At 40.3% G+C, this 16,457-nt stretch overlaps 1 protein-coding gene across 3 annotated transcripts in view; it reads right to left on the bottom strand.

Annotated features, from left to right (window-relative positions):
• Positions 1-8,503: 8,503 nt before the first annotated feature.
• Positions 8,504-16,457, bottom strand: part of Magea13 (MAGE family member A13) — a 561,998-nt gene continuing 554,044 nt past the window's right edge. For 2 of the 3 annotated variants that reach the window (XM_087599680.1, XM_087599679.1), the window contains 2 exons: positions 12,579-12,710; positions 8,504-9,965 (listed from right to left, as the gene is read on the bottom strand). In XM_087599680.1, the coding sequence (XP_087455806.1) occupies positions 8,972-9,916 (945 nt within the window). In that variant the 5' untranslated portion in view covers positions 9,917-9,965; positions 12,579-12,710 and the 3' untranslated portion in view covers positions 8,504-8,971. 3 annotated transcript variants of the gene reach the window in all.

Here is a 16,457-nt window from a genome sequence, read left to right as displayed (position 1 = left end):
AACAATTTTCCAAGCAAATGGTCGGAAGAAGCAAGCTGGAGTAGCCATTCTAATATCAAATAAAATCAATTTTCAACTAAAAGTCATAAAAAAGATAAGGAAGGACACTTCATATTCATCAAAGGAAAAATCCACCAAGATGAACTCTCAATCCTAAATATCTATGCCCCAAATACAAGGGCACCTACATAAGTAAAAGAAACCTTACTAAAGCTCAAAACACACATTGCACCTCACACAATAATAGTAGGAGATTTCAACATCCTACGCTCCTCAATGGACAGATCATGGAAACAGAAATTAAACAGAGACGTAGACAGACTAAGAGAAGCCATGAGCCAAATGGACTTAACAGATATTTATAGAATATTCTATCCTAAAGCAAAAGGATATACATTCTTCTCAGCTCCTCATGGTACTTTCTCCAAAATTGAACATATAAGTGTTCAAAAAACGGGCCTCAACAGGTACAGAAAGGTAGAAATAATCCCATGCGTGCTATAAGATCACCACGGCCTAAAACTGGTCTTCAATAACAATAAGGGAAGAATGCCCACATATACGTGGAAATTGAACAATGCTCTGCCCAATGATAACCTGGTCAAGGAAGAAATAAAGAAAGAATTTAAAGACTTTTTAGAATTTAATGAAAATGAAGGTACAACATACCCAAACTTATGGGACACAATGAAAGCTGTGCTAAGAGGAAAACTCATAGCGCTGAGTGCCTGCAGAAAGAAACAGGAAAGAGCATATGTCAGCAGCTTGACAGCACACCTCAAAGCTCTAGAACAAAAAGAAGCAAATACACCCAGGAGGAGTAGAAGGCAGGAAATAATCGAACTCAGAGCTGAAATCAACCAAGTAGAAACAAGAAGGACCATAGAAAGTATCAACAGAACCAAAAGTTTGTTCTTTGAGAAAATCAACAAGATAGATAAACCCTTAGCCAGACTAACGAGAGGACACAGAGAGTGTGTCCACATTAACAAAATCAGAAATGAAAAGTGAGACATAACTACAGTTTCAGAGGAAATTCAAAAAATCATCATATCTTACTATAAAAGCCTATATTCCACAAAACTTGAAAATCTGCAGGAAATGGACAATTTCCTAGACAGATACCAGGTACCAAAGTTAAATCAGGAACAGATATACCAGTTAAACAACCCCATAACTGCTAAGGAAATAGAAGCAGTCATTAAAGGTCTCACAACAACAAAGAGCCCAGGTCCAGACGGGTTTAGTGCAGAATTCTATCAGACCTTCATAGAAGACCTCATACCAATATTATCCAAACTATTCCACAAAATTGAAACAGATGGAGCACTACCGAATTCCTTCTATGAAGCCACAATTACTCTTATACCTAAACCACACAAAGACCCAACAAAGAAAGAGAACTTCAGACCAATTGCCCTTATGAATATCGACGCAAAAATACTCAATAAAATTTTGGCAAACCAAATCCAAGAGCACATCAAAACAATCATCCACCATGATCAAGTAGGCTTCATCCCAGGCATGCAGGGAAGGTTTAATATACGGAAAACCATCAACGTGATCCATTATATAAACAAACTGAAAGAACAAAACCACATGATCATTTCATTAGATGCTGAGAAAGCATTTGACAAAATTCAACACCCCTTCATGATAAAAGTCCTGGAAAGAATAGGAATTCAAGGCCCATACCTAAACATAGTAAAAGCCATATACAGCAAACCAGTTGCTAACATTAAACTAAATGGAGAGAAACTTGAAGCAATCCCACTAAAATCAGGGACTAGACAAGGCTGCCCACTCTCTCCCTACTTATTCAATATAGTTCTTGAAGTTCTAGCCAGAGCAATCAGACAACAATAGGAGGTCAAGTGGATACAGATCGGAAAAGAAGAAGTCAAAATATCACTATTTGCAGATGATATGATAGTATATTTAAGTGACCCCAAAAGTTCCACCAGAGAACTACTAAAGCTGATAAACAACTTTAGCAATGTGGCTCGATATAAAATTAACTCAAATAAATCAGTAGCCTTCCTCTCCACAAAAGAGAAACAAGCCGAGAAAGAAATTAGGGAAACGACACCCTTCATAATAGACCCAAATAATATATAGTACCTTGGTGTGACTTTAACCAAGCAAGTAAAAGATTTGTACAATAAGAACTTCAAGACTCTGAAGAAAGAAATTGAAGAAGACCTCAGAAGATGGAAAGATCTCCCATGCTCATGGAGTGGCAGCATTAATATAGTAAAAATGGCCATTTTACCAAAAGCGATCTACAGATTCAATGCAATCCCCATCAAAATACCAATCCAATTCTTCAAAGAGTTAGACAGAACAATTTGCAAATTCATCTGGAATAACAAAAAACCCAGGATAGCTAAAACTATCCTCAACAATAAAAGGGCTTCAGGGGGAATCACTATCCCTGAACTCAAGCAGTACTACAGAGCAATAGTGATAAAAACTGCATGGTATTGGTACAGAGACAGACAGATAGACCAATGGAATAGAACTGAAGACCCAGAAATGAACCCACACACCTATGGTCACTTGATTTTTGACAAAGGAGCCAAAACCATCCAATGGAAAAAAGATAGCATTTTCAGCAAATGGTACTGGTTCAACTGGAGGTCAACATGTAGAAGAATGCAGATCGATCCATGCTTATCATCCTGTACAAAGCTTAAGTCCAAGTGGATCAAGGACCTCCACATCAAACCAGATACACTCAAACTAATAGAAGAAAAACTAGGGAAGCATCTGGAACACATGGGCACTGGAAAAAATTTCCTGAACAAAACACCAATGGCTTATGCTCTAAGATCAAGAATCGACAAATGGTATCTCATAAAACTGCAAAGCTTCTGTAAGGCAAAGGACACTTTGTTAGGACAAAACGGCAACCAACAGATTGGGAAAAGATCTTTACCAATCCTACAACCGATAGAGGCCTTATATCCAAAATATACAAAGAACTCAAGAAGTTAGACCGCAGGGAGACAAATAACCCTATAAAAAATGGGGTTCAGAGATAAACAAAGAATTCACAGCTGAGGAATGCCGAATGGCTGAGAAACACCTAAGGGAATGTTCAACATCTTTAGTCATAAGGGAAATGCAAATCAAAACAAGTCTGAGATTTCACCTCACACCAGTGAGAATGGCTAAGATCAAAAACTCAGGTGACAGCAGATGCTGGCGAGGATGCGGAGAAAGAGGAACACTCCTCCATTGTTGGTGGGATTGCAGACTGGTACAACCATTCTGGAAATCAGTCTGGAAGATCCTCAGAAAATTGGACATTGAACTGCCTGAGGATCAAGCTATACCTCTCTTGGGCATATACCCAAAAGATGCCCCAACATATAAAAAAGACACGTGTTCCACTATGTTCATCGCACCTTATTTATAATAGCCAGGAGCTGGAAAGAACCCAGATGCCCTTCAACAGAGGAATGGATACAGAAAACGTGGTACATCTACACAATGGAATATTACTCAGCTATCAAAAACAATGACTTTATGAAATTCGTAGGCAAATGGTTGGAACTGGAAAACATCATCCTGAGTGAGGTAACCCAATCACAGAAAGACATACATGGTATGCACTCATTGATAAGTGGCTATTAGCCCAAATGCTTGAATTACCCTAGATGCCTAGAACAAATGAAACTCAAGACGGATGATCAAAATGTGAATGCTTCACTCCTTCTTTAAAAAGGGAACAAGAATACCCTTCGCAGGGAAGAGAGAGGCAAAGATTAAAACAGAGACTGAAGGAACACCCATTCAGAGCCTGCCCCACATGTGGCCCATACATATACATCCACCCAGTTAGACAAGATGGATGAAGCAAAGAAGTGCAGGCCGACAGGAGCCGGATGTAGATTGCTCCTGAGAGACACAGCCAGAATACAGCAAATACAGAGGCGAATGCCAGCAGCAAACCACTGAACTGAGAATAGGACCCCGGTTGAAGGAATCAGAGAAAGAACTGGAAGAGCTGGAAGGGGCTCGAGACCCCATATTTACAACAATGCCAAGCAACCAGAGCTTCCAGGGACTAAGCCACTACCTAAAGACTATACATGGACTGACCCTGGACTCTGACCTCATAGGTAGCAATGAATATCCTAGTAATAGCACCAGTGGAAGGGGAAGCCCTGGGTCCTGCTAAGAATGAACCCCCAGTGAACTAGACTGTTGGGGGGAGGGCGATAATGGGGGAGGGTTGGGAGGGGAACACCCATAGGGAAGGGGAGGGGGAGGGGGATATTTGCCCGGAAACTGGGAAAGGGAATAACACTCGAAATGTATATAAGAAATACTCAAGTTAATAATAATAATAATAAAAAAAACGAAGGGACTCATAAGAATATCAAAGGAGGTAGTTGTAGAAGGACTAGATATGTAGATGTATTAACAATATTTTCCTTGTGCCTTTGAAGATTAGTTAAGAAAACCCCCAAACCTAACTTTATTTAGAGAGAGAGAGAGAGACAGAGACAGAGAGAGAGAGAGAGAGACAGAGAGAGAGAGAGAGAGAGAGCGAGAGAGAGAAAGAGAAAGAGAAAGGAAGAGAAAGAGAGAGAGAGATTGATTAACAGCTCACTTCACCAACCCAAAGGATGCGTCTGGACTCAGAAGTGTCTGAAGCAAACTTGAAATCGTAGTTATTCACTACCATGTCCTCATTCTCTCCAAGCTCTGTTTCATGCTCTTCTGTCCTCTCTATAATCTCCCTCTCTCTCCTTCCTATACCAGAGACCAAGAACCCTTTGTTGATCTCCTAGATTATCTTTATTTGTGTATGAAGAAACAGTTTCATCTCAAGGAGATAGAAATATCCTGAAGATGAATGAGACAAAGAAAAAATAACTATACAAAGTAAGAAATTAATTATTATATTCAATAGATATAATTTCTAAACAAACTTCAAAATCTTATCAATACTTTAGAAAAATACAAGAATGCTTTAAAAACTTATTCCTTTTAAATAGAAGAAAGTTTTTCCATTCTTAGGGTATTCTTTTGAGATGATGATAGTATATGTAAAAAATTACTCATAGAGCCAAAACGAAGCTTTTATTTATGTTCTTGGAGTTTTCCACTCCTTTGCTCACCTCTATTAAAACTAATAAAGTAAAAATGCAAGAATCAATACCCCAAACTCCTAAACAGAAAGTATAGGGTTCTCTGCTCAGGAAATGCACATATGCTACACTGTATAGTTAGGTAAGTTGGGGGCCAAGATTTTTTTCTATCTTCTTCTTTTGTAGTATTGAGCATTGAACATTGAGCCTTGTACTTTTGTATCATTGATTTGCATCTCCAGCTCTCAAGGTTTAGTGGAGACAGGACACAGATGCCATGCATGTGTGGCTAACCTTTTACACCTTTTACTTTTCTAACTAGAGATAGAATGTCCACCAAGGAACCACTACACATCTTCCAGGGTGTTAGAGATTCGGTTTCCTATGTGTGTTCTATGGTCTTTCTCATATGCCATTTATACAGAAGGCTTTAGTTTTTAGCAATCTAAAGAAGCCCATTGGTCTCTGTATTTGATCAGTGTCCTGCTTAAAATAATATATCACTTTTCCTTTTATTAAGCATATTATTTTTCATATAGTACATCCTGAGTATAATTTCCCCTTCCCTTTAGATAGACTCCCTTTCTGTCTTTCATTAGAAAATAACAGGTTCCTAAGACATAACAACCAAATAGGACAAAATAAAAGATTAATCAAAAACTATCATATGAAAAGTGGACTCAGGAAACCAACAGGAAGAGTCCCAAGAGCAGGCAAAAAAGTCAGAGACCCTCTCGTTTCCAGAGTCAGGAGTCCCATGATGATATTAATCTAATAGCTATAATATATGTGCAGAGGACTGATTGTAGGCCCTGTGCTTGCTGCTTCAGTCTCTGTTGAGTTCATTTGGGCCTTGCTTAGTTGATTTAGAGGGCTTGTTCTCCTGGTGTTCATCTATGCCCTCTGGCTCTTACACTCAGCCGCCTCTTCCATGGAGCTCACCTAAGCACCGAGGGAAGAGGAAATAAGGTTTCACATTAAAATCCTAATACTACTTGTTAATTTCAAAGTTTTTCATTTTCCTTCCTTCTTCCCTCCCCATCAAACTTTGCTCAAATCTCATTTGTAAAGTAATCTGAGAGTATATTAAAGGGGATGAGTGGGTATGAGCAGACACCAAAAAATTTTTCCAAAGTGTACGATCCATTGAACTGCCTCAAGGATCAAAGAGATTTCAGATAAGGGGTGGGATATCCAGAACCCTTCTGTGGAAACTGGGACTGCTCTATGTCAGGGAATTAATATGGGGTCATTCCACAGGAAGTAACATATTACCTTCAAAAGAGGTTATGGTATTTTCAGCAGCCAGTTTCAAGAGTTAGATCTGAGGAATAGAGGCTTATCAGGGGAAGGGTGCTGTAATTTTGTAAAGTGCTGGGGTGAAACAAAATAGTACCTAGTTGGCGTAGATTCTGAGGTGCTGGTTAGGAGATGCTAGAGAAACTCATTAATGAATCTTTTTTTTAATATCAGTTTCCTTCTTTAAGTGTATTTCCAGTACTTTTGCTAAAGGTTCTGTTTTATGGTGCTTAAAAACATTGCTAAAAGAAGAAGTGAACTGTGAGAGCAGGAAAAGTATAGGCCTTGGTGAACTCAGACCAGGAATCATTTCTCAGACTTGCCATTCCCTAGCCATATGATCTCAGGCAAGCTGTCAGGTGCGATGAGTCTTGAGTTCTTATATGTAAAACAGATTTGATCCATCTTGTAGAATTTAGGGCATGTATGGAATACTATGCATATTTGTGTTGTACATGTTGTATTTTTTACAAATGTTAATAGTTTATGCAATTTTTCAAACAAAACAGATGCATTTTCTTCGTGAAAAATATATATTATTATTTTAAACCTCTTTGTGAGGGAATAGCCCCAAGCTGTATACAGTTCACAGGACTTTTCCCTTTAAAGCTTATATCTATTCGAATCATTATTTTCATTCATTTAACTGCAACTAATTACCCTATCCTTGCTTAACTTTTTCAAACAAAAGTCACAATCACCCAATCATAAACGACCTTATAGTAGAGTGGGTTTTCCTATACCAGGAACAAAACTGCAACCTAGATAATTCTAGCAACCACATTCAGGGAGTAGATAAGATTTCCCAGAAATGTTTATAGGTACTGTGTATACTATACTTCGGTAATATGTGCAATTGCACTGGGACAAGAGTTCAAATCACCTTGTATAACTGCCCCATCCCCAGTAGAGATTCGATTTTTAGCCATGGATCAAAAGAAATTCTCTGAGCATTTTTCCAATCCAAGTTTTTCCTCTCATGTATCAGACACACTGAGAATCTGGTTCCCACCACTGTAGTCCCTGACTAGTCACACTTCAGGAGCCCTTAAAGCCGTGGCACCTATTTCCCACCCAGGCCTGTGGCCACCTTAAGGTAGCACTGGAGAAGCTATCAAAATGGGGGAACCAGAACCTCTTTTCCATCTTCAGCCTATGGTTGTTGTGAGGTACCATCACAGGAGTTGTCCATGTTTCCTCACAAGCCTCTGGAAGCAGCTCCCTAGTAATACCACCTCAGCCAAAGCTGCCTGCAGCCAAGAGGGTCATCCTGTCCTAACCCATGTGTTGATATAGGAAAATGTGAGTGAAAGCCACCAATCCCTGAACTCTCCAAGCTCAGCACTTGAAATCCCACCAATCCTCAGTCTGGAAATCTCTATGCAGAGGAGGCTCTGCCGCCTAAGAAATCCTATGTAAGCTCAGCCTTGGCAGGCTGTCCTCCATACCCTGGAACCTCTCAACATGTCTCTTTTATGAGATTTGCTGTGTGATCATGTCTCTCTCATCAGAAGAAGCCAAGAAGTAATAAAAAGAAAGGAAGAACTGAGGAAGTGGAGCAAGGCTCCTGAGCACCCCCAGCTTGGCTAGGGGTACCATTACCTGGGAGCTGCAATGCTGAAGGAGCAGGGCTGAGGCTCCTGAGCGCCTGACCTTAGCCAGAGATACCCTCCTTTAAGAGATGCAACACCTCTGTTAAGGTTTCCTCTCAGAGCTACGTGTTTCCTGGGCTCCCGAGTCTCAGGATACCCTTCCATTGAGACACAGTCCCACCTGAGAGCTGTGTGTTTCCTGTGCTTCCGTGTAGCAGGATACCCTTCCATTGGGGTACCTTTTCCCCTCAGAGCTGTGTGGTGATTCCTGGGCCTCAAAAGTCTCAGGATCCCCTTTCATCTAAGCAGAAATAAAACCATCATCAACCTTAACAAAAGGACTAATACTCACAAAAAGATCTATGGTTTCTCAAAGCCCCCAAAGTGCCCAGATGTCATTTGGAATCCCATCTCCTCAGTCCCTTTATGAACTGTTTTTTACACTGCTAAAATACCCTCACTGATTTTTTAAATTTTCAATTATTAAAATGTCTTCCAAGGAACAGACACTTTTTGCTGAGAAAACAAGTCAGTACAGTTTATTAAGCTTTAATTTCTAATGCAGTCTTGACTAAACCAAGTGTGTGAGGTGTACATCTTTAGTTTTACAATGCAGATTAACAGAATACAGGAATTCCAGCATCAACCAAGTTTTTTTTTTACATCTTTCTTGCAGTTACAGATACTATTTAACAAGATTCCAATTTCTAAGAAAAACTTAGTCACAATGCTATTTGATCTTCCTCTAGGTCTCAAGGCTGAAAATGTTCTCAATTCGTTTTTAACAATAACAAGGCTCTTATTCTGAAATACAGCAATACATGCATGAGTAATACACCGAATGAGTCTAGACTGAAGCTAATAAACATTTTAAAGTGAAACATCTGAAACTGTACAGAAAGTAAGAAGAAACTGAAATATCTTGTGCTTGAAGGCTTGATTGCTCTCTTTAAACATGGTATGAAAAACCAGCCTAATTTACTCAGGGTGGGAGACACTGCTGGGCTTCTCCCCAGAACCCAAATTATCCGCAGCAGTAGATATGGCTGTGGATGCAAGGAGAGCCCGGGCTCTCTCCTCTTCATCTTTCAGAGCTTCCTTATATAAAGCAGTGAAGGAAGTAGGGCTACTCCCAGCAACCTTGGAGAAAAACTGCAGGACTTTCATTTTGCTTGTTTCAGCTTGGGCTCTTGGGCCCCACAGGAACTCATAGCTTGTAGGATCACTGTTGGGTATAGGCTGGTACACCAGGTAATTCTCTAACACCAAATCTTCAGTGATGAACTTTCTGGGATCCCCGCATATAAAATCGTGCCGGTCAGGATACATACCAACGACACTGAGCACATCCCAGATCTTTTTCTCAGAGGCACGGTTGCCTTCCATGAAGATTACACCAAGGATCAGCACCAGGAGGCCGGTCTTCGGTATCCCCTCTTCATTGCTGATGCGCCCATCATAAGTGAGGTCAAGGATTTTCAGGAGCTTGTAAGTGTGATTCAAGGAATCCACTTCCTTTACCTCAATGCCAAAGACCACTTCCATGCATTCACAGGCATGCCTGAAGATCAATGCATAGTAGCCTTTGTACTCCTTAACAACATGCTTCTGAATTTCTGCTTCTGTGACAGGCTCATTTGTTATATACTTGAAACTCAGAAACTTCACCAAATCAGTAACCTTCTTCTGAAGGTTACTGTTGAGCAAAAACTTGGAGTATAGGTAGGCCTTTGAGGTACTTTGACCTCCCGCTGCTTGATCACCAGAAACTTTACTTGCTTTGCTTGGTGCAGTGGCTTGGACGGAAGCAGAGGATGAGGAGGTGTCCTGGGACTCCTCAGCAGCAGATACCTCTTTAGCTGCAGGAACCTCCTCTCCTAGCTGGCCCTCAAGGCCTTGATCATGCTTCTGCCTGTGGGACATTCTAATTTGTTTTCCAATAAGTGGCCAAAGAAAGTTTATAGAGAGTGGTCTGGAGGTGAGAGAAAGAATGAGAACATTTTGTAACCTGTCAGCATTGGCAAAGGCTTTTTCAATATTTACCTTAGACAGTTCTCTTGGGTCTCATGGGCCTGCCTCCTATCAACTCTCTTCTGCTGTATGGTCTCTGTATATTACTTAGTTCAATAACCATGCCCTTTGTACCTGTAGCTTCCATATGAGCAACTCATAGGAGAGCTCAGGTCATAGACCATAAGCTCAGAGTTGGGTCCTATTCCCAGGGTTACCTGCTAGATGGAAGTAGATTTTGCAAGATTCACACAATTATGGAATGGAGAGGCCCTAATAGCAGTAATTATGGGATAGACCCCAAGAGCTGTAATTAGGGACTGGACTCCATCTGTTTCCATCAAAGGAGTCTTCTCTCCATCCTCTAAATGACTCTGGGAAGGCCTGAGATACTTCCCTTTGATAAATGGCTAATCCTTTGACACTGCAGGGGGAATACTAGCACAACAAATCAGTAAACCAGAAAGCAGGATCTCCCAGGGAAGGAGCAGCAAATGTCTAAGGGTTTGGGTATCCCTTCTATCTTTATTCAGGGTTCTCATACTAGCTAACATAACTTAGGTCTCCTTACTTGGTTAACCAGATATAGCCACCTCTACTGACTTGCCCTCCCTAAGACAATGACTTGCCATCCCTAAGAGAAAAGCTAAAAAATGACCCATACTGCAACTCCTGCTTAGTATATTTTAGATCTAGGCAGCAGTAGCAGCACAATCCAGTATGTGCTTGAATTAGAGGTTCGTTAGTCCTCCCTCATAGTCTTCCCTTCTGGCAACCAAATCTCACCATCTCAGATTCCTCCCACGTAAATAAAATCTAAAACAAAATACCCAACATATAAACAACCCCCTCCTTTGTGAAGTCTCTGACAACCAAAAAATGAGGGGATTCTCATACAGACATATCTGTCTGTAGCCTTCTAGGGCTAGTAGTGAAAAAAGAATAGTTTCAATTTATATTATATTTATATAGTGAAAAGTTATTTTATCCAATATATTCTAATCATCATTTCCCTTCCAGCATCTCCTCCCAGATCACCCAACTCCACCACCCTTCTAACTCTAAGCCTCCTTTGCTCTCTCTTAAAAAAAAAAAGGGTTCCAGGACAGCTAAGGTTACACTGAGAAATCCTATCTTGAAACAAAACAAAACAAACAAACAAAACAAAAAAGAAAGGTAAACGGAGAAGACAAACAAGAAAATAAAATGAACAAAATGAAACTAAGAGAATGAGAAATGTATAGACATGCATGTGAGTGCATGCACTCATATGCATTAATGTACATGCAAGCAAGCACACACACATACATGCAAATGTATGTGTTTGTAGGCACGAACACATGCAGGCAGACACACACAAGTAAAACTTATACCCAGAAAAACATTGTCTAAAAACAAAATGAAACAAAAAGATAAATTAATAACCCTCAAAATCAGAAACCACAATATACAAGCAAAAGACCAGTAAGGGGAAAATTAATTAATGAATTAAAATCAGAAACCATAATATACAAGCAAAAGACCAGTATGGGGAAAATAAATATATTAAAGCATAATGAAACAAACAAAATCTCCAATAATACCTCCAAGCTTGTTTTGTGTGGCCATCTACTGCCAGGCATGTGAGCTGGTTTGGATACTCAGGGAAACTTCCTGGGAGAAATTAATTTTTCCTTTGCAGTAAGTAGTTAATTTAAGAAAAGTGGCTTCACGGAAGAGGAATATCTAGTGTATGTGTGTGTGTGTGTGTGTGTGTGTGTGTGTGTGTGTGTGTGTGGGTGTGTGTGTGTGTGTGTGTGGGTGTGTGTGTGTGTGTGTGTGTGGGTGTGTGTGTGTGGGTGTGTGGGTGTGGGTGTGTGTGTGTGTGTGTGTGGGTGTGTGTGTGTGGGTGTGTGTGTGTGTGTGTGTGAGAGAGAGAGAGAGAGACAGAGAGAGAGAGAGAGAGAGAGAGAGAGAGAGAGAGAGAGAGAGAGAGAGAGAGTTCCCTTTTGTAGGCAAGGCGGGAGGAATGGGATGAGGAACTGTGGAAGGGTGACCCAGAGGGGGCACGGGGGTGGGGTCCCACAACAGCTAGAATGAAAATAAATAATTTTTTTTAAAAAAGATTCTTGTTGGTGGCGAGAGCTCAAGCCTACTTGCCCATCTCAGCAGTGGGAGCCCCTTTGATTGATTTGGATTTATGCAGGCCCTACGTATGCCTTCCACACATAGTGACGATATAGAAGTCGAACCTTTTGAGGGCCATGATGGGGCAGTTTCTAAGGCCTCATCGATGGGCTGGGTTTCAAGAAGCTACCCTCTCTCTGGAAGAGGTCCTTGTGACTCTAATATTGTCCCACTCTGATGTCCTTCTAGCCTTGCTAGGAATGCTTCCCTCTGTGGACCAGGGCAAAACTATCAGAGAAAAAACCCCTCGGATTCCAAAATGGAGGCGGACATAAACCAGATCACAGCGTCAGGCCTTTCTCACCAGGGCCAGCAAGTAGGGGGCTAATGAGGGGCAGAAACAGCTATTCTATTTGTGAGGAAAGGTTTATACCCTCCAATGTACCTTTAACTTTTCCCAAATCCTCACCTTCAAGCACCACAGGGCCTGCAACGCCTCCTTCAGCTGAAGGAAGCAGTCCACACACTGCTTCGAGTCGTCTCCTTCTTCAGATAGCCAGAACGGAAGTCACTATACGTCAGATCCACTTATTACAGGAAGCTGTGAAGAAAGACAGTCTGCCTCACATCCGGTTTCACTGAGTGGGATAGGTTATGGAACTAAGGGGGGGGGGCTGCAGTATGGAGGGAAAGAGGTCTTAAGAAAGAGAGCACATGGAGAGGGGTTGTAGAAGGGGCTGACTGAGAGTGGGACAGTGAACAGGATGTAAATTAAGTAAGTTAAAAAAGGAAAAAGAAAGAGAGAAGGGGAGAAGGGGGAGAGAGGAAAAAGAGAGGGCGTGGATTATATTAGAATACAGGAAGGATGTGTTCTTGCAAAGGGAAATACTGGGGAAAAGGCAACAAGCAGAGAGGTGGAGCAGGGGAGTTTTCAACATATAATATGCAAATGCAAAAGGAACATTACTCTTAATTCTTTTAAAATAACAACTTATAAATCAAAATTGTTAACTATCTCCTTATAGCAGTCCTTTACTCCTTCATTAATATGCCATTAATAAAAAACATGATGACTATATTTTTAAATACTCTATTGCTAGCACAATGTCCTTAATTGCCAGCATCTTTTATCTCTGTCTTCCTGAGGCCACACTCTTGAAATCTGAATGTTCACTACACTAAGATCACCAATATGGGACTGAGGGGCAGCCCTTGTTTGACAAATTCATAAGAGATTCAGAAATAGCTTTATAGGTTTCTGTATGATTTTTCTGTAATTCAGGTTGGAGACTTAAAAAAGTATTTGTGTTTCTCTGTGTGTGTGTGTGTGTGTGTGTGTGTGTGTCTGTCTGTCTGTCTCTCTCTCTCTCTCTCTCTCTCTCTCCCCCCCCTTTCCCTCCTCCCTGGCCAATTTGTGTTTCTCTCTGTGTGTCTGTCTGTCTGTCTTTCACTCTCTCTTCCATGGCCTGTCCAGTTTCCTCATTACTTTATTTTGTTAATTCACTTTACATTTCTGTCACACCCCTTTCTCTCTCCCATTACCCACTTCCTCTCTTCCCAGTGCTCCCTCCCTTACAAGTCCCTCCACCCCTGTTCCCTTCTCTGAAAAGGTCAAGACCCACTTCAAGCCTTCCTGGGGCATCAAGTCAAATCAGGACTAAGTGTATACTCTCCACATAAAGACCTGACTAGTCCGTCTAGTTAGGGGAAGGGGATTTAATGGCAGGCAAGAGTCAGAGTAAGCCCTGCTCTAATTGTTAGGGGGCGCAGGCTACACATCTGCTACAAATATGAATGGGGGCTATTCCCAGCCCCTGTATACTCTTTGGTTGGTTGTTCAGTCACTGGGAGCCCAGGTTAGTTGACTCTGTAAGTCTTGTGGTGTCCTTAACCCCTCCTGCTAGCTCAATCCTATCCCCCACTCTTCTATTCTTCCACAAGACTCTCAGAGCTCTGCCTGGTGTTTCGCTGTGGGTCTCCGCATGTTTCCATCCACTGTTGGATGAAACCTTTCCCGGGAGACAGAAACATGCTAGGCTCCTGCTTAGAAGTATTTTCTCTTCATAACATCTCTTATTTTCCTGAAATACTTCCACTGGACTACAGAGAATCAAAAATGCCTGTCTCTGAAAGCCCTATCCTGACTTTTAGAGGAAAACAATGTAATGTTTCTATGAGATCCCCTTCAGAAGAAATTCTATGAATCCCCCATCTCAAGGAATCCTCTTACCTTGGTTTAAGGTCCAGAGTGACTCTCTGTACGGCTTGATTCTTGCCTTTTCTTAGCCAAAGACTCTCAGTTCCCAGAGAAACTATAAACTGTTACTGTCGAAGCCAAGGTCCACAGCCTCTGATTTATTTTTTTTAATCTGGTATCCTGTTACTAATGTCAATGCTAGTCTTTATTTTCTTCACATGATTTTTTTCTTGGTAGTGTCTGGAAAAGTAGTTGATTGTTCTTTAGTGATATGTTTTGCAATAATGTAGCTGAACTCTTGAAAAATGTGCCTTGTATGCCCTTGGTTTCTGTGTAGATAAACTTTTCTGCAATTAATATCAGTACTTGTTTCTAAAACTTTTTTTTCTTCTTATATTTTCTTGCTTTACAACCAGGTAGGCATTCTGGTATAACATTCATTAGCTTGCTGGATAGCCAATTTCTTAACAGCTAGATTCTAATAGATTCACAAGCATAAACATTAAAGAGTTGAGACATCCTAAAGTTAATCTATCAATAATGATAGAATAGTACTATATTTCAGAGGTACACATGAGGTCACATATTCTCTTTCCTCTCTCTGTCCTTTCCCTCCCTCTTTCTGTCTATGTAAAGGTGTGTTCATTAAATTTAATATTGCTTTAGCTACAGATTAGTATTACTTAATATCGTGTGGACTGGGAATTAAATTTAGGTCCTCATCCTTATAAGGCAACCACTCTAGCAATGAGCTACCAGTTATAGTGTCAGCATTAAATGTTTTATTATATTTATTTATATATTTATTATTTATCCATTTTTTTTATTTTATGTGGGCATCCATTAACACATGTACCATAATACACATGTAGAGATCATAGAACAGCATGTTGGAGTCCTCTTCTTCCATCATGTGGGGCCTGGGATAAAACAGATCCTCAGGCATGACAGAAAGTGCTATCTATTAAGATATCTCAGGGGACCTTTATTTCATACTACAGAAGAAGCAACTAAACATCAGGTAGTATATGTTACTTGGCCTCTGACACCCACATTACTAATAAGGAGTAGAGACTTTAAGTAGTATGTCTAGAGCCTATACTTCCACATACTGCATCAAATTGAATTACAATTGTATTTTAATATATTTACTTAAAATCATGGATAGAGAGGTTGCTCAGATGGTAAGAATATTTTTTTGTGTATGCATGAGGGTTGAAATGTGGATACCGCACCCACAAAACAAGCTGTGTGTGTTCTTGTGAATGCCTATAACTCCAGCACTGAAGTGGCCAGAGGCTGAAAGATACCTGAGGCTTGCTGGCTGCTCTTCTAGCTGAAAGAAAACAAACTCCAACCCTAGCAAAAGACTCGCCTTAAAAGAATAAGGTGGAGAGTGATAGAGGACATCTGATGACCTGCTTTGACCTCAGTGCATACTCTCCCCCTGCCCCTGCACACATATGTGCACACTATACAGACACTCCCAAACAAACACATAAATGACATGAAATCATAATGTAACTAGCTCATAACAAACTAATAGATAGTATATATTACACTTATTTTGAAGTTCTAAGGGGAATGCCATCAACATGAATTGATAATTAAGTGGAACTATAAAAGGTATCGGCTAACTACTTCATCTCACCATCTTTATTTTCTTACACAATTACACACAGACATGGTGGATCATGTTCTTTAATAAGATGAAATAAAATCCAACTGGTTAACTAAAGTAAAGCAGTAATCAAAGACCAGTAGACCACCTAGCTTTATACCATAATCAATTATTAGAGTTTATAGCCAGAACTTGACGCACAAATACTTTTTATTACTATAAGAAGGGCAACACTAGAACTTCTAAAAACAATGTGCAAGCAAAACTACATTTGCAGACCTCTGAGCCATATGATGCATTTGCTTATAACTTCTGAATGAAAAGCATCATAGAAGTCATACAAATTTTGTTTTGGTTGCTTTCCTTTGTAAACAAAGGAAGATATTTTAATACGTGTATTTGCTATAAGAGTAGAAGGCAGTATATTTCTCAACTCTGACATTACACTAATCTCATGAGGTATGGCAATGCATAACCTATGAAGAAAGTGATTCTATAATCTAATTTAGGAAATTCTCTCCTTCATAGTG

The sequence above is a fragment of the Rattus norvegicus genome, chromosome X (assembly GCF_021556685.1).
Source record: "Rattus norvegicus strain SHRSP/BbbUtx chromosome X, alternate assembly SHRSP_T2T, whole genome shotgun sequence".
Lineage (NCBI taxonomy): Eukaryota > Metazoa > Chordata > Mammalia > Rodentia > Muridae > Rattus > Rattus norvegicus.
Note: the sequence above shows the minus strand (reverse complement) of the source record. Positions and strands in the feature narration are given on the sequence as shown.